Source organism: Larus michahellis, chromosome 4 (assembly GCF_964199755.1).
Source record: "Larus michahellis chromosome 4, bLarMic1.1, whole genome shotgun sequence".
NCBI lineage: Eukaryota > Metazoa > Chordata > Aves > Charadriiformes > Laridae > Larus > Larus michahellis.
The window spans coordinates 63,069,303-63,095,913 of NC_133899.1; the positions used below are offsets into that span (position 1 = coordinate 63,069,303).

Genomic DNA, 26,611 nt, shown 5'->3' on the forward strand with positions numbered 1-26,611 from the left:
CTCACACAGCTGAAACCTAAATATTTTATTAATCCATGCAACATGGAACACTGTTAAAACTGCTACTGACTTGAGGTATGCATTTATCAATAAATAACTCTCCAGTTTGCTGGTACCATTAGACTGAAGTGCCAACAGAGTGGGTAGCCGTGTATTTTTGTCTAACCTTAATTTTCAGTTAAAGGCTTATCCTTTAACTTATCCCCTCGCAAAACAAACCTAGATCCAAAGCTGAAACTAGTAGAATTCAAACAAACACTACCACCATGTAGGTTTTCATTGATTTCCATGTGTTTCTCCTTTTGTTCGTTCTTTATCTTAAAGAACAATTATTAGTATATTCAGCTAATAATTACATATAAGTAGATTAACCTGGCAGACTTTCGTTTTGTCCTTTGAGTGAAATAGAACTATGGAAAACCATTTGGGAAAGATGATGATACCTTCTAAAATAAAACTGTGCTTAAGAATTTTCTTCTAGATACTAATCGTATGTAAACCTCTTGTTATTTTTTTAGTGTGTGATTTCCTTGGGGAAAAGATTGCGTCTGTTCTGGGGATAAGTACACCAAAATACCAGTATGCCATTGATGAGTATTACAGAATGAAGAGAGAGGTATGTGCGTGAGACAGGGTTCTTGTGCTCTTCTTCTCCCAACTTTCCTTCCCTGGTATTTTAAAAAATGAAATTCGTATTCCAGCACTAAAATGAAGTTGTAGAACCTTTGTTTCGGCTTGCCTTCAGTTTTCATTTGACGCTTGATTACTGCTTGCTTATCCACTGGCCTTTTCTCACCAGCTCATCAGTCTTAGAAGCGGCTGGGTCCCGACCACTGCTCTCTTTGTTTCTCTTGTACAATGCAATTTCCAGTTAACAGCGCGAGGAAGTTGGATGGAGCAGTTACTGGACGCTGTAGAGAGGCGGCTGCTAGGAATATACTTTTCAACTTTAAAACTTGTTCAAAGAAGTGTCCAGAGAAGGGCAGTGAAGCTGGTGAGGGCTCTGGAGAACAAGTCTTATGAGGAGCGGCTGAGGGAGCTGGGGTTGTTTATCCTGGAGAAAAGGAGGCTGAGGGGAGACCTTATCGCTCTCTACAACTACCTGAAAGGAGGCTGTAGCGAGGTGGGGGTCGGTCTCTTCTCCCAAGTAACAGCCAATAGGGCAAGAGGAAACGGCCTCAAATTACACCCGGGGAGGCTTAGAATGCATATTCGGAAAAATTTTTACACTGGAAGGGTTATTAAGCATTGGAAGAGGCTGCCCAGGGAAGTGGTTGAGTCACCATCCTGCGGGTATTTAAAAGACGGGTAGACATAGTGCTTAGAGATACGGTTTAGTGGCGGTTTTTGTCAGAGTTATGTTGATGGTTGGACTAGATGATCTGAGAGGTCCCTTTCCAACCTTGGCAATTGTGTGATTCTATGATGTTATCATTTGTTCTAAACCATAACTGGAAGTGACTGATAGGTAGACAGTGCTTTAAAAAAACCCCATAATAATCTTCATTTGGAAGATATGGGAAACATATGTAAAGCTTTACTACGTATTTTTTGGTTTTGATAGCTCTATTATTAAGAGCTGAAAAAGCTTTAGAGCAGGTAGACCTAGCACTATTTCTGTTGACTAAAAACAGCTTATCTAGACATGTGACATTTTTTTCTGTGTTTGTTTAACACAGTTTAATCCTTCACTTTCAGCAATTTATTTTTTTTCCCCGTAATGGGAAGTCTGGAATATACCTCATCTTATGATCAACTAATGACCATTTTCTAGTGGAACAAATGTCCTTGCCTTGTAATAGAAACTGGTATGCTCTTATGGAAAGACTAAAAGTGAAGATAAGTAAGTGGTGAATAGTAAATAGTAGCTTATGAATCCGGTTATCTATTTTCAGGAGGAAGAGGAGGAACAGGAAAACAAGATGTCAGAAGAAGCAGAAAGACAGCATCAGGAACAGCAGAACAAGCCACAAGCTGAAGCTCCTGTCCAGACAGACCAGCCTGAAGCAACGGCATGCACTTCATTTGTGAATGTAAACTTTGAAAATGAGGGAGATTGCCAGTCCCTTGGGGAAAATAAACAAGATGGAGCTCCTGTCCCTCCTTAAGTGTAAAGCTCTGTACAATGTAGGAAATAGGAAGCGTCAGATGTCACAATCTGGCTATAGGAAGCAGGAAAAATAGGATTATACTTGTTCGGTGAAATACAACTTCTAGCATTCTTATTGATCAGGAGAGAGCTGGGCCATGTCTGTTCAGCCTGTCTGCCTAATAAAGGCTGCGGCATTCTGCCAAATTGGCACTTCAGTTAGAACGAAAATTGCACTACAAACATTTGGTCTAAAATTGAATGTGTGAGCTCATTTGTGTGTACAGCAAGTAAAAATGTCTTTTCTTTGAATTGCTGTGTCTCTAACACCTGTGGATTGCAGATGCAGTGCTGTTTCCTACTTCTAAACACCTACTTCTGATTTGCACATTGTTTGCAACTCAGCTCTCTATGAATAGATTAATAGGAATCAATATCCTGTAACTCACAAGTCATTATAATAGCGTCTGATTTCCCCTATTTATTGTCACTATTGTATGCATGTATTTTTTTTATGTTATTGTTTAACACAAGAGATGTTAGATTGAATGTTAATTAGATTTTATAAAAAAGAAAACAACTTTAAAGGAGGCTGTAAACACCCTTTAGAACTTACTAACAAGTACCAGCGCTCTTGAAGGCTAATCGTGCTCAGCTGCTCCATTCAGTGCTGTAGCAAAGTACAGAACTAGCGTCCCTGTAAGATGTTCTCACTCCAAGGCCAAGAATGAATAGACTCACCTGCTTGAACACTTCCTTACGTGCTCAATGGTCCTGGGAAATAAACTAAAGTCTTGCTAAATTGTATGGAATGCACTGGCTCCAGGGAGACCTTATAGCAGCCTTCCAGTACCTAAAGGGGGCCTACAGGAAGGATGGGGAGGGACTCTTGGTCAGGGAGTGTAATGAGAGGACACGGGGTAACGGTTTCAAACAGGAGGGTAGATTTAGATTAGATATTAGGAAGAAATTCTTTCCTGTGAGGGTGGTGAGGCAGTGGAACAGGTTGCCCAGGGAAACTGTGGATGCCCCATCCCTGGAAGTGTTCAAGGCCAGGCTGGATGGGGCTTTGAGCAGCCTGGTCTAGTGGGAGGTGTCCCTGCCCATGGCAGGGGGGTTGGAACAAGGTGATCTTTAAGGTCCCTTCCAACCCGAACCATTGTATGATTCTAGAAAACTTTTTTGGGCATAGATTACCTTAGTCAGTGTACTTGATTAAGCTAAACAGACTATTTGTTTAATTACCAGTAAGGGATGTGCTGCCATAACAGATGTTTTCCCCGCCTCTAGCACAGAATATATAAAAAAATTAGAAGTCACAACCCCAAACTTATGACTCTTCCTTTTTCTTAAATGAACAAAACACTTTGTGGCGATACTGCAACAATAGTAATTTTTATTTTTTTTTGTATTTTGTAGCTCCAGAGCTTTTAAGTAGCCCCAAATACCAATTAAGGGTATTCTACTGCCATGACTGTCGTTCTGCTTGTAGCTTGTGCGTGGTTTACTTCACGACAATCAATGTCAGTCCCCACTCACTTTCTATAGCAGATTGTTGTAGATAAAGGAGCAGAGAACCTGCACTAGTTACTATGTGGAACCTTACCATTGTCCTCGAGACTTCTAAAAAAATTTTTAAAAAGTCTTCGGTGAAATTCTGTGTTGGGTATCATCATACATCCCTGGCCTTGGTCCCGCTAACAACTAACTGAGGAGCCTGGTGTGCCATCAGAGGCCAGGTAACTTGTCTGTTAGTTTCCAGAGTTCAGTTACATATTTCAGACACCCCCCTAACTGAAACAATGGCCTGTAGAGCACCAATTCCTTCTCCTCTCATCTGCCATGAGCACTCCAGCAAAGTCTTCGGAGGAGGATTCAGTCGTCAGCTCTGTTCCACCCGTTCTGATGCTCTGCTCGTTGCCTCTTTTTGAACTTTTTTGTCAGAGGGTGCTGACAGCTGCGTGAAATCATTCCTTAGCCCTGAACATCTGCAAGGGAGAGCCTGGTTCAACTTGAGGAATATGCAGAAAAACAGCTTGTTGGGAGTTCTTACACTATCAAAGACAGAAGCCTCACATAGCTCAAGAGTAAAACCTTTATGGCTGAAGGATACTTTGCTTTTCTGACAAGAAATTAATGTCAGTTGCGTTGTTTTTTTTCCTTTCCCTACCACCTGTTGCATAAGAAATGCTCTCACTGCCTTGGGTTTAAACTTCTTTGTATAAAATACTGTATTACTCACTGTGCCTTAACTTAATCCTTCCTTCAGTTTTTTGCAAACTCTATGAAAGCCGTCACTTTCATAATGTTTTAATTTTTCTGTAAATGCATTAACTGGTTATTTTATATTTAATATAATTTTTGAACTGGAAGTTGGCTATGGCTTTTCCTTTAAAAGGGCACGGTCTTTGAAACGAGTCCTGCACACAGGAGCGTGTGCCTGGTCCCTGTTCCTTGTTGAGTCACGCATCCTACTGGCATAGTCCAGCACTGAAATTCAAGATACCGTAACTACCCCCACCCTTTCCTTACAAGCTCAGGTAGCACTTGTTAATGTGCTCAAGGTGCTCACCACTACCTCAAGCTAAAAAAAAAAAAAAGTAGGATTGCAACCACCTCTGGCCTGGAGCTACTGTGATTTTAACTGAAAGTTAAAACGTCTCTACAGTTTTGTTAGAGAGAGAGTTTTACTGCTTTAACTACTGCTGTGGCACAGCTGTATAATTAAGTTAAATTACGTAAAATACTTGCACAGGAGGTTAAGTTGGTGAAAGCCTTGTCTTTGGATTAATTTTAACTAGACCTGAAGCTAGTGCAGTTTTATTTCTGTTAATGAAACTCTGAAGAAACAGGTAAATATTCAGTCAGTTCAATAATTATTTACTTACCCTTTCTGTTAGACACGTTCAGAAGAAAAAGGCCTAAGCTCTTTACCTCTTACTAAAGACTTTTGCCTTTACAAGAGAAGGTTCAAGTGTTACCATTAGAGGAAGCCATACAGAATGTAGTGGGAAGCTTGGGATAGCCGAGTGGACACAGGCCAGCGCTAATGATACCAAGAACCACATCCTTTCTTCCAGGATAAATTCACATTCCAGAATAGGGTATTCAAATAAGAATAGGGCTTGGTACACAGGGGAAAATGTCCAAAAGTATTTATTAAAAAAAAAAGATCATTTTTACCTCCTAAACAACACTTGCTTTTTTAGTTTCAGAAATTAGTTCTGCAATTCCTGTTACGTACCACATTTTATATTAAATGGGGGGGCAGGGGGGAAAAAGGGAGGGAAATGGAAGGGAAAAGGCATTGATTCAGATAACGAATGTTTCCAGCTTCCAATAGTTGGTGCATCAGACTGAGATATCTCTATGGACACAGTCTGCTCCTGTTCAAAGTCACGTATCATCAACATCAGCAGCGTTGTCATTATCACTTGCCACAAGGACCTCTCTGTTCTCGTATGTCCAGAACCCATTCAGATCAATGAGAATGCTGGTAACAGTGTCTCCTTGACTGCTATTGATTAAGTCTTGAAGGGAGATTTTGTAAGGATCCTTAGGCTTTACCATATCAAAGATTTCATCCTATGAAAAAAAAAAAAAAGTATAAAAATAGGGGAAAAAACCCCACACATTAATGAGCAGAATAATGGCTACTTTATACCATATACAGAATGATTGAGTAACTAGTGCCATCCACACCGATTTACAAAAATAGCTGTTAAGTCCTAAACCATTGAAGATACAAAGCACAATAATTGGCTACAGATAGGAGCAGTGTGCTCAGCTCCCGCATCTCAAATAAGGATTGGCTTTTCTGGGGAGGCTGTGGCCTCAAAGCGGCAACGTGAAACTCAGTGCACTTGTAGGAGCTAAGTTTTATAGAAGCTCCTGTTATTTTATTTTTGAAGTACTAAAACTGCTAAGCGTAAAGTAGGCAGTAATAAAAAGAGTTTTATAGGCAGGTTTTTTCAGTCACCAGTCCCACCCCCCCACCCCAAGGGATGATCCTGAATCATAAAATAGACATACCAAGTACCCTGGAGCATCAAGCAACATGTATTTAACAGGTACTTTGTCTGTTAGTAAGCAAACTACTAGAACAGTTGCACACCAGATTTCTTACACAGCAACTGGTGAAGAGAAAGACATTTTCCAGCCTATGAGCAGGACAAGTCAAATCATCTCTACTACTCTGCAAGTAAATATACAACAACCTAGAAACTATGATGTAACAGGAGTAAATTAGCAAAGGCTTATTCAAATATTTCATGTAGTACTCTATTCAGTAAAACTAACCTTGACGTCCTGAAAAGAAACTGGTTCTTGTCCATGGATTTTCATTTGTTCCTGAATAGCCTAGAAATAGAAGAAAAGTTAGGAATAGTTAGTGCAGTATTTATACTGACACTGTATGAAACTTTAATGCTTCTGCACCTTAAGCTGTATTGCCCTGTGCCAAAGCGTTCACGGTACAGCTTGCAACCAATTCTCCTGCACAAGTGAGGCGGGGTGAGTTAAGGCATAATCAACGATACCGATCTCCAGGTTCCCAGTTCTTAGTCAGTATGATAAGAATCCAGCTTTCATTATGACCAGCGTTTAAGCACCCAGCAAATGGGATATGCAGACGCTTGAATATTACCAGCTCAGCATTCAAAGCTTAAGATAGCGATACACTCAAACCGGAAGGTTCAGTTTTCTGCCAAAGTGTGAAATACAGACTGGGGAAAGAGAGAAGGGAAAAGACCAACCAGCAGACAGATGAAGCAGTGTGGCTACTCCCACTTTCAATTACTTTGAAAATGGAACCTGTATTCTGGTTGATCAAATAACAGTGTGAGGGAGACAATGTATTTTTCTGTTTGAGCATTTGTCCATGCATGGAAGGGTTAGAATCATTGAATGTGTTGGGTTGGAAGGGACCTTTAAAGGCCATCTAGTCCAACCCCCCTGCAGTGAGCAGGACATCTTTAACTGGATCAGGTTGCTCAGAGCCTCATCAAGCCTGGCCTTGAATGTCTCCAGGGATGGGGCCTCCACCACCTCTCTGGGCAACATGTTCCAGTGTCTCACCACCCTCATTGTAAAGAACTTCTTCCTAACGTACAGTCTAAACCTCCCCTGCTCTAGTTTAAAACCATTGCCCCTCGTCCTATCGCTACATGCCCTTGCAAACAGCCCCTCCCCAGCTTTCTTATAGGCCCCCTTCAGGTACTGGAAGGTTCAGGTACTGGCCAGGGTTCTCCTGGTTCATGCTGGAAATGGCCATTTCTCATTTTGAGCAACACAGTATCTCCTACTGTTAGTTCTTTTAATGTGGTACTATTTAAACAACTCCACCACCAAACCTCTACCTGCAAATAACAGCTATGAACAAAACTGTTTGTTTCACTAGCTCAAGCGGCACAGCCTTGTCAGCAGAGCTGTATCAGCAAAGCCTCTGTAGGTGCAGGCCTACCCACGCTTACGCTAGCAGAAAAGCGATTATTCACAGAGTCAAAAGAACCGTTCTTGATTTCAAGGAAAACTTGGAACATTCCATTTCCAGAAGTTTATAGGAGGGACACATTTTGGAGTATGATCAAGCGTCTGCTGTACTCAAGGAATCTTTTCAGTAACTAAGCCACAGAGTAAGCATGTAACTGGAGACATGCACAGAAATAGCTATGGCGCAGTAGCTTATGCAGAATTACCTTGCTAAATTGCTTTCATATTAGCATCGCTTATCTACTGTGACAACACTAAAATTCCTGTTTTTGTAAAACTGTAAATTACTACCCTTTATTAAAATCAGAGTCACAGACAGATGATATGGCCCCTGGCCTCCCTGAATCCTTTTTTTTTTAAAAAAAAAGTCTTTCCTTTTTAGAAAAGGTCTTCCAGATAAGTCTTATTTTTACAAAATGATATGGTTGTAATCACTGTCAAAGCTGATGTTTAACTGGAGACTTACTACAATATAGAAATAACGTGGATAAGATCATGCCTTGAGCAGGCCCGAATGCTTTACTTAATGAGCTGAATGAAGTATGTACCTTGTTCGTCATACTTTGAGGATACGGCTAAGCGCAACGACATTGTTTATCTTTACAGTTATAATACAAAGATCCACATAAAGAAAATTGAAGTGCTTGTCCCTGTGTCTGATTAGATATCACTGGATGGATCTTGTCCATGAAAAAAGTATCACACTCATAACTCAGTCTAAACCATCCACAACAAAAATACTATTTTACTGCATGACATTTCCCTTCATGAGATACCTCAGGTATCTATTAAAAAAATAAAACAAAACATCTGACCCCCCCCGAACCAAAACCACCATAAGCCAGAAGATGAATAAAAAAAACCTACTCACACAAAACCCACAATTTGGAGGAAGACTTTACAAGCCTTAGGTTAATTTTAATAGCAACTGAAAAAAAAGCTTATTTTAAATCTATTCTGGCAGCAACAGATAAAGATACAGAATATGAAAAATGCAAGAAGCTTTTTGCAATCAATACACTGAATGAAAAATCCCCCAGCTGTACAGGCCCATCACTGCTTTTCATTATTTTCATTTCTTTTACTGAATTTTACGATTACAGTGGAAATTAAAACAAAGGGCAATAACCAATTAGAACCATCATAAAGATTTTAATAGATAAGCATTAGGCAGTTTCAGGTCAATTTCAATTAAAAAAAAAAAATCAGTAGAAAATATTTTTCCTAAACAAAATCAAAACAGTTAATTTCAACTGCAGATAAAACGTTGAAAATACCTTTTGAGTTCTTTCCAAGTTCTGGAATATTTTTTTTTTTAATATTTTAAATCTTCTTAGAAGTAGTTACTAGCTTCCCAGTGGGTATTGGTAATTTAAAGTGATTTCCTGCAGATCTGCATGCAGAAGCACACAGGCTATAACACTGTAAACACAGAAAATGGCCTACCTGTATAGAGAGACTTACCCTAAAGAAATAATTAAGGGAAAAGACATTCAGGTATCCTTTGTTCTCTATATCAAGCAGTTTGAAAATATATTGCAGAGCTGCAGGCTCCTTTCTGTTTTCTAATGCAAGCACAAAGTCCAGGTAGGTTTTATAGTCCTAAAAGTAGATACAATCATGTTTATTACAGTCTTCTTTTTAAATTGATTTTGCAAGCAGGAACTTTATAATTGGCACCTATTTCATTGTAGGGGATCAGTCTATTTTCTGAAAAAGACAACACGAAATAGAAAATGGCTGCTACCACCGACGTGAACAGAAAAGTTAGTTTTTAATGACTGCTGACGATAGGAAATCCTGCCATTTTAGAGGTAAAATAGGATTCCAAGCATACATCCAAATTAAACAAGTGGTATATACTTTTAAACAATGTTTAATACATCTTTAGACTGCTGAACACAGCCAACTAGTGAAGAAGAGCCATATAAAAGGTTTTCATTACCACAAATGAAACGTGCAGTGGCAGTAAGCCAACCGTTACCAAATGGTGAACTATATGGCCAATTAAAGTATACAATCCTTAGACCAGAGTAGGTAGTTTGGCAAGTCATGTGCTAGAAGCCTTAGTAGACATCACAAATATGTATCACACTTCTCTTTTCCATTAGTATCGATTATTGGTTTCCCATTCGAAATATAGTTGTGACAAGGACAGAAATCCTTCAGTCCTATGTATATAATAACCCTCTCTACCTTAAACGCCAGAAAGTTGTGTTGCCATTCAGAGGGAGCCTGGCAGGCTGGGAAAACGGGCTGACAGGAACGTCGTCAGGTACAACAGAGGGAATACAAAATCCTGGATTTGGGGAAGAATAACCCCACGCACCAGCACAAGCTGGGGGATGACTAGTCAGAAAGCAGCTTTGCACAGATGGACCTGGGGGTCCTGATAGGCAACAAAACTGAACGTGCACCAGCAAAGTACCCTGGCAGCAAAGGCTGCCAAGAGCGTCCTGAGCTGCATTAGGAAGAGCTTCGCTGGCAAGTCAAGGAAGGTGAGCCTTCTCCTCTACTCAGCACCGTTGAGGCCACATCTGAGTACTGGGTCCTGTTGTAGTCTCCCCCATACGAAAGAGAGATGGACCTACTGTAGCAAGTCCAATAAAGGGCAACTAAGAGAATCTCCCAATCTCAATGATTCTGTGATTCTACAAAAAACTGCTAATGCGGCAGAAGGACTGTATAGTGAATTTGTAATTTATCGCTTTTAGAGTTTGGTCATCTGAATGCAGACAACAAGAGTAGCAATACATTAAGTAAAGCTTTCAAAATAAATATAGATACAAGTTTTTATTTTAACTCTAATTTATTTAGACTTCCCATTTTTCACAGCTATGGAAAGCTTAGAACAAAAAACACTGTCACCTTAATGCAGAAGTAGACACTTTAGCAAACTTGCCCTAGTCTCACTTGAGAACCAAAGTGGTTTGAGAACCAAAGCCACTTGCCTTTGGTTCTCTTTAAAGAATTCCATGTTAACTAAAAAGCCTTGCTACATCTTTACTTTTTTTTTTTTTTCCCAACATGCACTTTAAGTTATTGAATCTACAAGAAGCTTTATCCTAGGCTGCCTGGATTTCGTATCACCTCTGCCTTTCAAAATAAGCAACTTGTCTTTAAGTCACACTGCAATCACTTTGCCTTTAAGAAAATTAATTTTCTAATCTGCTGCATGGTCATTTGTGTGAACAATGATAAACAAAAGTGACTTTACCTCAAGCTACTCTAATTTATTTTAAAGAAATTGATTATAAGACATTTCCTGTCTCAATAAGCCAAAGCTTTTATATTGTGAATGAAGTGAAAATATGTGAGTACCATTTCACCATCATAAGTTAAGCATTCCTGAAAGACACGATCCAAAAATATGTTGGTCAGGGTCCCTGTTCCATACCGGGACAGTTCTTCTTTGCTGAGCATGCCATTGTGATCTTTATCAAGGTTCAAGTACTGGCCTAGGGAGGAGATATGGATGGCAAAACATAATATACCTGTATAAGCAAAGAACTGTTTCAACAGACAAAGAAAATTTAGCACTTTTAAAACATTTATGTAATTTTCATCATAAAGTTAATGCAGTTAAGTGGGAATACGCTAGATCCACAGTAATATTCATAGAGCACCATAAATGAGCACAGAACATGGGGGGAGGGGAAGCGGGATTCCCATAACAAGGTGTTAGCAAGTTCTACTCTAAGGTAATAGCTCAAAAGTTAAAGGCTGTGTATACAGAGAGAGGAGCAGAAGGCTAAGAGTGTATTATTTTAAATGGATCTGCTGTAAGCATGAAAAAGAGGTAAAGGTCATGCAAAGGCATGAATAGAACAGTCAAAGGGGAGGTTACAGAGGAATCTTGTACCTTGTGCAACAAGCACAAAATGACAGAGGATAAAACAGTGGTAAAGAACAACAGTGGAGAACCAAAACTGTAAAGAAAGTCAGGAAGATACGCTGAAAGGATGGCTACAGGAGTTGAAAAGACAAGTTATCAGGAGGATTTAAAGAGATAAAAACTGAGGAAAAATAACACTAAGAATGTGACTAAGTCATGCAAGGTAGACAGGAGAGGAAAAAAAAAGGGGGGAGGGGAAGAAAGTGTTCATATATAAAGGAACCTACCATAAACTCTTAATGCAGAAGGAGCAGAAAACCAATTTGTTTCCTGACTTTCCTTAGAAAGTTCTTCATCCCTTAACTAAGTGAAACATAAAGTTAGAATTCAGAAAGAGTAAATTAAGATACAGTAGCGTATGCTACGAGATCTTTACCTCCAGTAAGTCATCCAGGAAGCTGCAAGCTAAAATATCCTGTATCTTTATCTTCCCTGCAACAAGAAAAGGAAAACACATTTTAACAGTCGCCCAGCCAAGATACCCGTTTAACTGTTCTTAAGTAGAACCACCTAAATGGGAAAGAAGTATTCTGAGCAGCAAAAAAAAAAAAAAAAAAGCCTTTTTGAAAGACCAAAACCAAACAAAACCAACTTCTAACATCAAGGATAAGCCTGTAATTTAAGAGATAAAATAAATATACCTTTTAAAACAACTGAATAAAACCAGCCTGATAATGGCAGGAGTTATCCTGAAGCCTTAAAAGCCAGAACACTAGATTAAAAAAAAAAAGTTAGCGTTCATCATCAACGCAAAATGTAAAATAAAAAATGCAAAGAAAGCACACTTAAGAGACTCCAACAAATTATTCCAAATACAACAAAACAGAGTTATTCCAAACAAAGTTATTCCAACAAATGTTTTAAGTGATGTGATATTTTTACATCTTCAGAAACTACAGATGTGACACAAAGCTAAGGTGGCAGAACGCACTTCTGCTGGTGTAGCTTTTCACTTGTGTGAAGACACTGCACAAACAGCTGTGCAAAATAATGGCATTTTAACTTCACACACACCCTCTCTGCGTGCTTGTAATTACCTCTGCCAGAGGCTACTGCCCACACAGCTCTGATGATTTCAAGTGGCACAGCTAGATGCTGAAAACACATGCGGTTTGTGACTTAAATCAAGGGCATACGAAAAAGCAAACTGTGGTCCAAGGGAGCTACATCTGTAATAAGGATTAGCAGCCATAACCGCAAACCTTTTCTAACGAGTTTACATGGTGCACACAAATTTAATCAGAGAAGCAGCACATCACAATAAGCATTCTTGAGCATTTCCACAGCCTGGTGGATGTTCTGCCAAGCAGTTCTGCTGTTAGTTGCTGTGTTTTCTATTCATCCTAAACACTTATAAATTTAGCTACTGATAATGATGCATTATGATGAAGTAATATCTTATTTGTCAGTTTCTAGGAGATAACTCTAAAGTACCACAACCGATGGGTATCTCATAAAAACTCTATTAGACCCACATAAAGACTCATGATCTTCAGAGGAGATTAATCTTCAAATACAAGACTGCTGAACAAAAGCCTACAAAGACAACTACATATTACTTTGAAAAAACAAGCAGCTTCAGTGGAAACATTTTAAAAGTGAAAATACTCTCACATATTAGGAATTTTGAAACCATGGACCTACCTGTTCTGAGAGGATCCAGAAAGAAGAAGAACTTTCTAACTGCTGTGCAGACATAGAAGGAATAAAAAGATTTTTCTAAGCCATCCAGTTGCGGCAAAGTAGGGATGAGCTCCAAAATATAATTTTCTAAATCCTGCACAATTACGAAAGAAAAGAAAACAAGCTTTAAACAGTACTACTGTTGCTTATTTGCTATATTCCACCCTGATTTTCAAGTATATTTTGTTAAAAATACAATCCTGCAACAGGAAAGAGCATAAAAGCAGGCAAAAAAAGCTTCTATCTCCATGCAAGAAATCCTAGGTCATATATATGCACATGTGATGCCATGACTGAAATGGTCTACAAATAAAGCAGAATGTTAACAAAGTAGATGATATTTACATATAAATATAAATGCATTCAACCGTACCTTTTTCAAATACCAATGCATAACTCCTAATCAGATTATCCTATTGCTGAATATTCTTTAATAGATATTTTTTAAGTAGAGTGGTAACTAGAACGTTCTTATTTATTTTATAATATTAACTCATGCTAGAACAGGAGAATAACCCATTGAGGCCCACTCTAGCCTCCTTTTTCTGATTTCTACTATATCCTACTAAATCAGGTTAAGTGCTAATGGCATGAAACCTTGATATCTACAATCTATTTTTCAGCGAATTACCCATGTTAAAAAGGTTAGCAGCACTCTCACCACCAAATCTCTAGAATATAGAGATTACTATTTATCCAAACAAATGTGCTCACCACAAATCTAGATTATGATACAAGCTTTTATGAGATAAGACCGAAAGAAAATTGGAGCCTTTCTAATGCTCCGTCATTTGAGTACAGACAGACATTAGCTAATGAAGAATTTACTTACTGATTCTCTGAGGTAGCCCTGTCCTGCCACATCATATAAACTGAGACCTATTCTTGTCTGATGAAGCCATACTGTAAAACAGAAAACAGAATTACAAAGCAAGAAACCTAGGGAGTTTTTGAGGCCTTACCAAAATTTGAAGTTATTCTAAAGGCCCCAAGGCACTGGCGGACGTTAAGTGCCCCTCTGTGTTTCCCATTTCTCTGAGATTTAAGGAGAACCCTGGTATGTACCAGCCCTGCTTAAAAACGCGGTTTCAGTCTCTAAGTTGGTAAGAGTCACTGTCAATACATGGTATGGTGTGGCTAAGTCTGCCTTATAATAACTACATGTGAGAAATGGCTGAGCAGACACCACATTTCATCCGGTACATGGAATCACATGGCTTCGTTCTCTCTCGCTGACCTAGAGATAAGTGTGGCAGCACGTTTTTCACTGCATTAAAAACAGCTGTACGATGTCATACACAGATTGCTTGTCAGATTGCTATACCCCTTGTGCAGTATGAGACGCTGCAGCTACAGCCAAAGGTCCTGCCCTCACTTCTGAGTTACAACAGGAGAATTAGAATAGCACAAGCATCTATTTTTGCAATGAGAAGGCGCGTTAATCAGACAGTCCATGGGACAATGTGCTTGAGGCCACTGTTAAAACACAATAACAGAGACGGACTACGAATTAGGCATAAAAACAATCATTTACACACTCCATGTTAAATTTAACTTGCATTTTACACAGAAACAGTTTAAAAGTTCCTCTTACAAAATACAAGCCATGCTTCATACCAACATTTATCTCTTCAAGGTTAAGTGTTTTTCAAGTGGACTAAGTATCACTCAGAGATGACAGAGGTTATAGAGTGAGGCTGGTTTTTTGTTGGCTGAAGTTTAAAGGTAAGTGCATCATACACCCTGAAGTGATTCAAGACAATTTTACTAGGCTTGACTTGTTTGGACAAAGCACACAGACTCGACCACCTTTCCTCCTGAAGCGGGAGCATTACTGGAGGCAGATGGTGCTTTGGGAAATGCTTCACGTTATTCAGTTAACTTCACCATTCCCTCCTCCCTTCCCAAAAGGACTGTGTAGATCATTAAGAAAGAGGAAGAAAAGCTGTAACCCATGGACTGTAGGAAATCCTCCAGCTGGAAGTAGGAAGGAGAATGCTGCATGTTCAGCACAAGTATGTGAATACATGCAGCTATTCCTAAAACTTTAACAAGCATATAAAAGAAAACCCCCAAAAGCTCATTAATGAGTTCAGCCAATTAGAGAATACCACCAGGCACCTGAGGCACAGCAGTTTAAGATGTTTTAAGCTCAGGGCGATATGGCCTCTTCCCTGCTGCAGCACCACTCTGGAGGCTGACTGTGAGCTTCATCAAAACAAGGTGAAATGTGGGACTGCACTTCCCCAACTTGAATCAGCTCAAGCAGCTGCAGAGTAAGTGTCTTCATCTGTTATTTTCCTCTCCCTTCAGTGCCACAGTGAAGGACATTTAGGAGTAAATACAGATAGAAATCACTAATTCAAATCTAATGTAATAACTGAAAATTCCTATAGGAATTTAAGTCTTTTCTTCCTTTAATACCTGGCCTGGTTTTTAGCCCTCATACGGAATGCTGTACAACAGACAATAGAAATGATCTCAGATACTGCACAGACATGCTACTGAACTAACTTTATTAGGCAATTCCAGTGCTGTAAACTAACAAAAACAAGGATTCTTATTCAACTAACCACAGAGGGACTTGCAAACAAACACTGCAATGGGACCTTACATTGGCCAGAGACTGAAAATGAAATCTGATTGAGACGGGACAGGCCAAAAGGCTTCCAGTCTCTAAATCTGGTGGGGTTTTTTGTTTGCCTGTGTTTGGTTGGTTTGTTTTGGTGTTTTTTGTTTTGGTTTTTTTTTTTTTTTTAGGAGAAAAGGTATCACCATAAATACGCAAGATTTAAAACTTGTGTGTGAAGCAAATGAAATAAAGAGCCATGAAAGAATCTCCATTGTGTCCATCTAGGCCTTTTTGAAACAAATACAGTTTTCACAGACTTCTTCACAAGTCTCCTACCCTGGAGCTTTTGGGTTTGCAGTTTGTTGCAAATGGGACTGTTACTCCCATTACTCTGCACATCTACTCACCAGGTTTCCTGTTCAATGCATCTCTCATCCCTTGCACCACAAGATTTTAAGTTAAACAAGCTGAGCTGCTCTGCAGAAAGGTGCCATTCGCCCCTCCTGAAGGCTCTACCAGACCTAAGAACACAGTAGCCAGGGGACAAGGCAACGAAGCAACCTTCCTTTCTGCTAGCCATCCTTACCTTTTTAAAGAAGATGTAATAGAGATTTTTTTAAAAATTAAACCTGCCCAAGTGGTTATTTATAATAAAACATAGCTGAAAATACGGTAAGGCTATAGTGACAAGCACAGGAACATACTGACATATTTGACAACGACAGTTAGAAAACAGATAACACCACTCTGTAGGAAGAAAAACCACAAACAAAGCTATCTGCCAGACACTGATCACAGTGGCTAGAATCACACTCGCCACATAACTTTACTGTTTTGCTCTTCACAGTACTACCTAAATAAAGGAAATCAGAATGACAATATATATAACAAACAGATCAAGGATGTCTCTGTCTGAGAGGAGAGGTGGATTTCAGAGGTAGGGTGAACTCCCACCTCCTAGTAACCAGCAAAAATAGACCCCAAGCCTCCAGGAAAACGGCATTAGCAATCAATGGCTAGATCTCACTGCTGGTGAAGAGAGCAGCAAGTAATTAATAAAGCTCAAAAATAGCCTTGAAAATAAAAAAACTTCTCATTAACACAGAAGAAGCATCAACTAACCTTTTCGCATGACATAATTGAAAAACTGCATGATAGATATCCTTCCATAAGGATCATTATGGAGTAATTTAGCAAAGATCTTAGCTGTGAAGAACTGCCTGTAAAACATAAACACAAAGCTACTTCTGTGCATCTGATTATGCTGCACTGACAGATCCAGTTACAGTATCCAAAACCTACAGACACTTTAAAATACTGTTTTAACAACACAGCACGTGTTCAAAGACATTAATTTGCTACACTACACCCATCAAGTGGGATTCTTTCAAGTAACAATGGTAAACTCAATAAAAAGCAGCTGCCTTTGCTGCTCATGAGACTCTTCAGTGATGTGGAAGTTTTGAGAGATTTCATTCAATTTAATTTCTCTTTAGTACGATATATTCCATAGCCTCCAGTCTTCTACAACAAGATGCATATAAAAGGAACTGCCAGTACTGAAAACTAATCTGCTTCTGCCCAAAACCCAATCACAAAGATATGTGCACAACAGCAGTCTCCAACAGGGGCATAAAGAAGGAATATTCACTGTATGCTGTACACAGAACATCTGGTAGGAAGTTTTCCATCAAGGAAGGTTGGGCACTATCACTGGAGACACGATTTCCTCTTCAAATACAAAATGTGCTGTTTACTGGCCACTCACATCATAAAAATGCTCATGTTGATAAGAATTTCTTCTTCAAAAGGATGCAGTACCCCTCTTGCAGACATCTCTATCTAAAAAAGTTCCCTCACAGATGGAGGGCAATACCCCCTTGCAAAGACGCAAAGCAACTAGTTCATCAATAACTGCATGGGCATGATTTTATGTCACCTTTAGTTTCCATCTGTTTTAGCAACTGAAAGTTACTGCAGCACTTAGATTTAGTCAAAGTAAGCATATGCAAGAGAAGAAAGCCTTACTTGCACTTAGGTCCAGCTTTTTCACCAACTTTCAAGAAGTTCTCATAGTTGATCATTGCTTCTTCCCCAATCATTGGTGATGTCTGATGTTTGTCCAGTAGAAACCATAGATTCTTAAAAGGCATTTATATTTGATTAAGAAAATATCTCTCTAGATATGTCAATGTGCTTAAGACAGAGCATCTAAGAAATGCAGCAAAAATGTGGTTTTGCTGCAAGGTTGTTTTAGTTACTCAGTACACATCGTCAGTTCAGACAGAAAAGCAAGCAAGCGGTATTTCTACTGCTCTCAACTGGTGTTAAACACACACACACTCTCTCTCTCACTAGGATTTCTAGGGTCACATCCCTTTTGTCTTTGCACTGCAGTAAACTCAACCATCTTTGGAGTCTCTCTCAGTGATACATAAACAGAACTTATTTCTTCTTCTGGTCCAACTAGTGAAATTGTTGAAATGTGCTGGAAAACCAGAAGCCATTGATTTAGTCCTCATATATATCATAATGAGTAAGCTTTACACTGATGTTACCAGCCCAAGACCATGCAGTACTTCAGCTTTAGCTGAAGCTCTTCTTCACAACCAGCCAATGTGCCCAAATACAAAGCCCTTTACCACAACAGCCTGTGGACAGACAGGAGATAATCAAACTCTGCAGAAAGAGGAAGTCTTGTCTGAAGTCATTAGCGAGATATACAGAAAATATTTTCTTACCTGCAGCTCTTCATTATCCAACAGCTCTCTACTTTTTCTTTGCAGAAAGACTGCTCTAGATTCTTCTCTTAATTTCTGAAGCAAGACTTCATCTTCAGCTGGCAGCTAGAAACATTGTGGCATTTTAATTTTTGGGGATGCGTGTGTGTGTGTACCATTCAAAAAACCATACATCTAGCAAGTACTCTTAGTGTTCTAGGAAAACTGGTATTAACTAGCAAAATTAAATGTAACATGTAATCGAAGCAACCAAGGGAACCTGCCATTGCTGCTAGAAGTCCTCTATATGGCCCCAACCATATTTGATCATTTATAGAGAAATAGTAACTAGGCATGATTTATCTAAGATTAAATTAAGGAAGTAACTATTAGAAAACGTAGCCTTGTGGATAAGCAGGATATCTCTGTCAAGAGAATGATGAACTGTAGGCCTGGTCAGCAAACCGAGAAAAACCACCTAGAACTGCCAAGATTAGAGGAGAAGTAGGTAAAATGTAATTTCAGCAGGGGGAGATGGCGACCACCAACTCATTGACCACCTACTCAAAAGAGAACAATGGAAGAAGAAAAGAGAGTCTGTGCACTAATTTACATAGGAAGAGAAGAAATATTGACCAGTCATTAAAGAGAATAACAATGAATATGTATTAATTGTTAGACTATGTAATAAACAGTGTATAAAAAAGGAAATATTTGAAACAAAGGCGTGCTCCCTTGTGACAAGCACCCCATTTCTGTGCATTAATGGAATAAACTTGGAAATACCTCTGCTCTGTGTGTTATCGGCTTGCACACCAGGGCAAAGAACCCAGACTTGGGACAACATTAGGTAGTCCTGACTCACACACTCTGATGAAGATCTTTACTTAACAGAAAATAATGACCTATCTACCAGAATGCTGTATGGAACCTGCTTCTTCTACAGGGATATCACTTGCATGCTGCCTTAAACTGTTTCAATATTGAAATATTTATTTAAAGCAGGATATCTTTAACATGAGAGACAGAGACCTATCTTATACCTGACAACCCATCCAGAAAGCACTTTCCCACAGTTGCAATACAGGAGGGCTCACACATAAAAGACATTTACTACTGTGTTTGTGTGAATTTCCACTAGAGTTGTTTTGGCTAACAAAACAGAAGGAAAAACACTTAGTATGAAAGTTCTGCCAACCTTTACATGCAAAAGTGTATGGCACTACCATAACTTGGATGGTTGCATACATATTCATCAACTGAAGCATAGGTTTTTGAGAATTTAAATGGCAGAAACTCATGATTCTAAGGAATATGGGACTATGCAGGGTTAGACAGCAGCTGAGTGGTCAAGCTGACAAGTGCCACCAATATCAAGATGTCAAACATGTGTTCCCATATTCCCCATCCCAATCTGATTCATCTCACACATAAGTTGCTGGAACAAGCGTTTCTGCTGGATGATGCAAGCAACAGATGTATCTTTAGTCTGCGAGACTAATGACCCACCATTTTCATGAAGCACCATCCCATCGTGTCTAAACAGAAACAGGAAGATACGTATTTATAACACCGGTATATCAAAATTTAATTAAAACAGGAAGTGTCTCTGAAAGAGAAAGAGGACTTCCTATCTTTAGTAAACAGACAAGCCTACTGCCTGATTGGGAAACTATTTCACAGCCTTTGATGAGATGCTTAGTAATTATTTGAAACTGCTGAAATCCACAATTGTACAAAACAAAAAATTATGCTTAGCAATCCACATCATTCAGATTTCAATCTACTTAAGCTTCTGAAGCTGAAGCGTCTCTTTGAATAAGGACAACTTTCTTTATAATACGGAACAGTCTCTTGCTCAAGTTTATCTGTATACCTCACTTACCCTGTAGTAAAATCGTGGTATGTTCGTATATGACGTATTGCCGCTTTTTCTTCCTCCTTTCCATTCCATGTAATATTTTGTGAACAATTCCATTTCTTCATCTTTTAGCTCTTGTTCGCTCTTTTTGGCTGATTAACACAGAAAAGAATTTTTGCGTTGCACTCCAAGCAGAGTTCTAATGTAATAAGGAGCTTGAAAAAAGGACTCAACGCTGAGGCTTATACAACTGTGCTGTTTAGTAACGCAAATATTAGGTGGAAACAAATGACAGAATGATAGGGGTTGGAAGAGACCTCTGGAGATCATCTAGTCCAACCCCCCTGCCACAGCAGGGTCACCTACAGCAGGTGGCACAGAAACGCGTCCAGGTGGGTTTTGAACGTGTCCAGAGACGGAGACTCCACCACCTCTCTGGGCAGCCTGTGCCAGTGCTCTGCCACCCTCAAAGTAAAGAAGTTCCTCCTCATGTTTAGGTGGAACTTCCTATGCTCAAGTTTGTGCCTGTTACCTCTTGTCCTGTCCCTGGGCACCACTGAAAATGCTCCACTGAATGGAACAAAGGCCTATTATGTATACAAGAGATACATCCAATATGTCTTGTATATATTCTATTTGAGTATCTACAAAGCACCTGTTTCAGTAAAAGCACACACCTGATCCTCTGTAGGGTATGCAATCGTAACAGACACAGGGTTGTGACTGACAAAGCCGCAGTGTTCTTGTTTGACTGACAAAGCCAACAGCATTCGTGTTTTACAGTGGTGGCATCGATTAAGATGCTGCTTACTGCGAGCCACAGCACAAACATCACCTTTCATGCTGTAGCATTAGGGATACCATTATACGCCCGCGTGAGCTCTCTGTGGGCTCGCTTACGAATACAGACCTCCCGTCCCTCACAGAGGTACGTACTACAGACCAACCGGCCTTCACAGCACCACACGGCTCCTCAGCCCTGCCCCTGCTGCCACTAACCCCTAAAATAAAGTAGTTTGTTTCTCCACAGAAAGAGCCCGAGACCTGTCGGGCCCCGCGGCGGCCTGCACACCCACACGGCGGCGCTCGCCCCAGCAGACCCGACCCCCCCACACCCCTTTGTCACAGCGGGGGCACCCTCCCCGCCCGCCGCCCCGGCCCCGGGGCACTCACGGCCGCGACGGGCGGCCAGGCGGTCCCGCAGACTCCGCTTCCAGTCCATGGCCGCCGCGCATGCGCGCTACCCCGCCCGACGCGCCGGACCTTCGGCACGCCGTGCCCGCAACCAACATGGCGGAGCACACCCCCCGCTTCCTTTCAGCGTCACGTGACCGCCAGCCCGGTGAGTGGCGATTGGCTACAGTCCCCGGCGCGGGCCCGGTAGCACTTCCGGGACAGTGGGAGGTGAGCGCGCTGTCCGCTGTGCGGCCGCCTGCGCTGTCAGCGCCTCCCTGCCGGCACCTCACAGCCCCGAGGTGCCCATGGCCGCCGCGCACCCATAGAGGTAGGCCCATCGCGGAGGGGTGAAGGCGCAGCCCCCGCCGGCACCGCGCTTCGTTGCGGTCTGGCGGGGTAAAGGTAGTGGTAGGGGGGTGTAGAGAGAGAATGTCTTTCCCAGGAGGCGGAGGGCTGCTGAGGGGCCGGCCGCTGTGCACGCTGGGAGTTGTAGTCACGGGGGCGCAGCCCGGCCCGGCAGGAGTGAGGGACACGAGGCCTTGTGGGGGCCTCCTTCAAGGGCCACAGCAGCTGCCTGCGAAGCTCACGGTATTTGCGTTTATAACCTAACGTTTACGTGGGATTTCGCTGTAGTTACTAAGTTCACTACTGGGGAGGCCAGTTAAACGGAAGTTTGTCACAGGTTGAAAGGCATGAGGGAATCATAGTAGGAATCCCCGGCTGGGACTCCCTGAGGGATCAGGATTGGGATTCCTGACCTGAAATTGTCAAGGTACCTTGAACTTTGTGTTTGGTAGCATGCAAATGTGAATATGACAGGAAAGCACGGAGCAGGTTATGATGTTGCGGTGTTATTTTTATTTTTTATTTTTAGGAAGCCTTCTGACTCGACTTGGATGAAGGCAGGAAGAAAAAAACCTGCACTTTTTGCCTAGCTGCATCAGAGTTGCCTGTGTGCATACAACGTACTCGTCTTTACAGTAACCATCAAACAGAAATTATGAGCTGCAAACCTGCAAAGCATCTTCTCTAGAAAGAAAGAGACCCTCATTTTGGATGAATGTTCTCACAGTCTAAGAGACTGATTTTTGTGAAAAAAGATCTTAACATTTTTTGTTTTCACGAGAGGCAAAAAGGACTCATGGAACAAGCATTTTGAAACTGAAGCTTATACAGCTTGACAGCCCTTGGGCTTTTATAATAAACATCCTCATGCAAACAGCATTTTCCATTTTATAACTTCATTAGTTACAGCGAGATAATTTCTTGTTGTGATGGCACTCTTTTCTCAAACTAGTCAACAGGGTTTTCAGGCTTTGCTATGGAAATGTCGTATGTTCTGGCCTGTTTCAAGATGCCAACAACTGTTTGCTGTCTCTTTCAGCATCCCCAATAGGGAAAAGATGAACTATTTCAGTTTTGTGACATCTTCCAGCACTGCATTACCAGTGGATCCCAAAGGAACTGATGTCTTTCCTACCGAGAAAAGGTCTGAAATTGATTATGGAGAAGAAAAAGGATGGGATGAAGAGACTAAAGAAATATCTGAAGGGAATTCCTCTGTTGGAGCGCCAAAGAAACGGTTAATGCGTCAAGTTCTGTCAAGACATAAGTTTACCAAAGTACAGCCTCCAGAAAAACCTTTGCAGGCTGAGGAATGGAACAGACTGAGAGAAAGCTTTCAATCACCTGAAATATTTGAAGAAGTGATGTTTAACAGTATGGTCAGGTGCAACAGCCCCATTGATGTGGCTAAGTCCTTGCTGACCCATGTAGCAAAGAATAATGGTGACATTGCATATAATTTGTTGCTCAAATATCTGGCATTGTGTGTCCAGCAGGGGCAGACTTCAGAAATTCGTGATGTGTATGATATAATGAAAATCAGATTTAGGATTTTAGAAAGTGGGGCTTACAACCTTCTTATCAAGGGACTGTGTAATTCCGATCAATGGAGAATGGGCTTGACTCTTTTGGAAGAAGTAAAAAAGATTATGATTCCCTCACGGACAAACTATGAATCCTGTATCAAAGCAGCCAGCCGTCACCAAGAAATGAATCTTGCCTTTGAACTTTACCATGAAATGTTGTCTAAGGATTTGGTCCCAACCTTGGATGTCCTGCAGGCCTTTTTTGACTTCAGCAGGGGTATGAAAGATGCTGAGTTACAAAAAGAGCTGTTTGGTGTCCTCTTATATTTGAGAGAGAACCAAATATACCCTCACAAAACATTTATGCGGAGTATAAAGCTATGGTTTGAAAGGTAAATAATGTTTCAATAGCAAGCTCCAGTTCATGAGGATGGGATTCAAATTATTCCACAAATCAAGTCCAATAAGATCCCTCAACATCTCATTGTGGTGGTTGCTTCTCCAGGAGGGACACATTGTCATGAAAAAATCTATTCTATTTTTGCTCCAAAATTAGTGTAAAAAAATTCTTACTGATTTATTTTCTGAAAGATTTTACCTGTTAAATATTGTTCCTTGGTACAGAAAGTAGGAAATTGTGATGGGTCATGGATGTCCAAAATGTCCGATTTCATCTCTTTCTGGGGTTGGTACATAAGGAATATTGACAGGTATGACGTTTTTTCCTATAAGCTATTGGAGTGTAGGAGTAGGAAGTTATTTGAAAATTAGATAGTTTCTCTTTTTAAAGGAAAGATGCAGCAAATTTAGCATAGATTAAGTGAAGATTAAGTGTTGACTTTGAGTAGAATAATAGGAGAGGAATAATCTCAATAGGAGGCTCTTTGTTTTAGCACAGTGTTTATTTAGCAGGCTACAGAGTTTGTTTTCATGACTAGTGATTGTCAGACTGCAAATTACAGTTAGTTTTGGTGCGCGTGCACAGTGTAGTTCACCTGAGCCCACTGCATATTTGTCATGCTGTTGTATGTGAGCCCATCTGTGACTTTTTTCTAAGTGTTGACTTTGGTTTATGTGAGCTACACAGCCATTTTACAAGTTAGTCTTCCTGGATGGAAATATGGCTCTGGGAATGCACTACCATTATTAGAACGGTCTATACTGCTGTCCCCCAGCTGTTTTGTTTTCCTGGGAACACCTAGGGAACAGAAAGAGTAGGCTTCAGTTGAGATGAACTGGTTTAGGGGGTGAAAATCTGTTGTGGGGTGCTATTTTCCCAGTGAGTAGAGAAGGACTTACCTGTAGGTGTGTGCTGCCTGCGCAGGAAACTCAACGTAATAAAAAATCCTTGGCAAGGAGAGTGCAGGGGCAGTGAGTATGTTGAACTATATATTGCCTGTACATAGTGACAAACCAGTGGCTGCAAGCTGAAGCTAGACAAACTCCTGTTTTGTATCTTTAATACTGTGTCTGACTGTTAGAACAATTCATGAAAGATGGTAGTCTCAAAAACAAGGTAGGCTCATGTTTTAAGATCAACGTTGGGTGTTTCCCTAAAGCAACACGAAGAAGAAACTCCATAAATAGAGGGGCGAAACTAGGTGATCAGTAATCCCACCTGGCTTTTTATCTGTGAACCTGTACAAAACGCTCCAGTTTACCTGTCTGTTCCAATTACTAGTGCCGAACTTGTGTTTTCTGGTGGTTGAAAATAAATAAGCAGTTTACGTGGAGTTCCCAAAAAGAAAGAGGATCTGATAACTTCTAGCACTGTTAGTCTTGCAAAAACGATGTAGATGATTGGCAGGTAACTTTTGCTGACAAAGGAAGCTGATGGTACAGTAAGCACAGAAGTGAGCTCTATGAGTGTTTCTGAATAGGTGTAGGTTTTAAAAAAATTACTGCTCTGAAGAGCAGAGCAGCACTGACTTCTAGTAGTGAGTAGAGCCAGATCCAATACAGACATCTGAGTGTGCGACAAAGAATCACAGTATTTTCTGGTGCCTGTTTGTAAGAAAACTAAAGAACCACTATGTATCAGCATGAGAAATAGGAAAGGAGAGCAGAAGACTTGTTCCGAAGCCCACGGCATGGGTGATTGTGCAGTCTATGATAATAAACACAGTGGTAAAGGGAGAGGTCTCTGCAGTTGCATGTTGGCATGGATATTCCTGTTCCGTTTTGGATATTATAGGGAAAAAAAGAATATTTACACCAGCATGATGGTGGCTGTGGTAGCGGTGGTGATGATGATAATGATCTGGAGTCAAAAAATCTCAATGCAGCATTTTGGTATATCTTTGTTCATCTCTCAGGATGACATGTGCATAGAAATCTTGATTCCTGCTGCTTTCGCATCTGGTTTCTGAGGTGCTTTGCGAACGTATGGGGCAGCAACTTAGAAATTGTCAGTGGAGTTCGGTTATTTTTGTGGTTCTAAATATTTGGGTACAATATAAACTGAGGAGGTGGTTGGTGTTAGTTCTCTGCATGTTGTTAAATGCTGGCTCTTTATATAATATTTTCAGGTGTTGCTAAATTATGTATGAATCTTTGTATGATTTCTTTGCAGGGCAGATGATTGATTGGTCTTTTATTTCTAAATGTTGACCAAAATGGAATTGTTCTTTACCTGTAATTCAGGTATTGTTAAATAAGAATCTAATGTTTTTATTTATCTTTCCCTCTGTACATATTAGTATGCCAGGAGGGAACTGGAGAGGACACCTGACCAACATTAAAGACAGGTAAATGCAACATTTTATTTAAAAGTGAGATGTTCTCTTGATTATTCTGTCTTGAACTCTTCATTCATAAACATAAAAAATAGGTTTCCTTATATAAGAAAGTATTTTAAGCCTTGAGAACACGAACCTTTGTTGTGTACATGATTTCCCAAACTCCAGTTTCAAACTCATTCTTGTGCATTAAACAAGACTCAACATGCAAGGAAAGAAGTTATTCTAAGCAGAGCTAAGACAGAAGAACACAGAGAAAAATAAGAGCTACCATTTTACTGGGTGGCTTGTTTTTTTACTGTTTAGGAATTAAAGACTTTCTATTTTGGTTGGTTTATTGTTTAATGTGACATTTAACATTGCAGCTTTGGAGTCTAAATGGATGTCTTCTTGATAAACTGATACTGATAAAACTGATACTGATAAAACTGATACTTGATAAAACTGATACTATTTGCACACTGCAGTTAATTTTTACAGATGGAAGGGTTCTCCCCACCTGATTTTTCAGTGAAA

At 40.3% G+C, this 26,611-nt stretch overlaps 3 protein-coding genes across 8 annotated transcripts in view; 2 read left to right on the plus strand and 1 right to left on the minus strand.

Moving 5' to 3' along the window:
* Nucleotides 1-4,461, plus strand: part of LOC141742563 (signal recognition particle subunit SRP54) — a 38,302-nt gene extending 33,841 nt beyond the window's left edge. For both annotated transcript variants that reach the window (XM_074585157.1, XM_074585156.1), the window contains 2 exons: nucleotides 519-616; nucleotides 1,896-4,461. In XM_074585157.1, coding sequence (XP_074441258.1) covers nucleotides 519-616; nucleotides 1,896-2,108 — 311 coding nt within the window. In that variant the 3' untranslated portion in view covers nucleotides 2,109-4,461. The remainder of the gene's footprint in view (nucleotides 1-518; nucleotides 617-1,895) is intronic.
* A 768-nt stretch (nucleotides 4,462-5,229) lies between these two features.
* Nucleotides 5,230-21,627, minus strand: PPP2R3C (protein phosphatase 2 regulatory subunit B''gamma). 3 transcript variants are annotated; one of them, XM_074585159.1, is made up of 13 exons: nucleotides 21,484-21,627; nucleotides 20,335-20,462; nucleotides 18,471-18,575; nucleotides 17,758-17,840; nucleotides 16,852-16,949; nucleotides 13,990-14,060; nucleotides 13,119-13,251; nucleotides 11,851-11,906; nucleotides 11,702-11,777; nucleotides 10,901-11,037; nucleotides 9,044-9,181; nucleotides 6,389-6,448; nucleotides 5,230-5,674 (listed from the first exon to the last, which is right to left on the minus strand). In XM_074585159.1, exons 1-13 carry the CDS (start codon nucleotides 21,530-21,532, stop codon nucleotides 5,486-5,488), a joined length of 1,323 nt encoding a protein of 440 aa, XP_074441260.1. In that variant the 5' UTR covers nucleotides 21,533-21,627; the 3' UTR covers nucleotides 5,230-5,485. The 3 variants fall into 3 exon arrangements, with proteins under 3 accessions (XP_074441260.1, XP_074441259.1, XP_074441261.1); XM_074585158.1 differs by having other exon boundaries at nucleotides 17,758-17,870; nucleotides 21,484-21,607; XM_074585160.1 differs by having other exon boundaries at nucleotides 17,758-17,870; nucleotides 20,988-21,529.
* Nucleotides 21,628-21,699: 72 nt separating this feature from the next.
* Nucleotides 21,700-26,611, plus strand: part of PRORP (protein only RNase P catalytic subunit) — a 53,727-nt gene continuing 48,815 nt past the window's right edge. The window contains exons 1-3 of one of the 3 annotated variants that reach the window (XM_074585151.1): nucleotides 21,700-21,814; nucleotides 22,361-23,749; nucleotides 26,057-26,104. In XM_074585151.1, coding sequence (XP_074441252.1) covers nucleotides 22,761-23,749; nucleotides 26,057-26,104 — 1,037 coding nt within the window. In that variant the 5' untranslated portion in view covers nucleotides 21,700-21,814; nucleotides 22,361-22,760. Of the gene's footprint in view, nucleotides 22,259-22,360; nucleotides 23,750-26,056; nucleotides 26,105-26,611 lie in introns of all 3 variants that reach the window. The other 2 variants (XM_074585154.1, XM_074585153.1) reach the window with 2 other exon arrangements.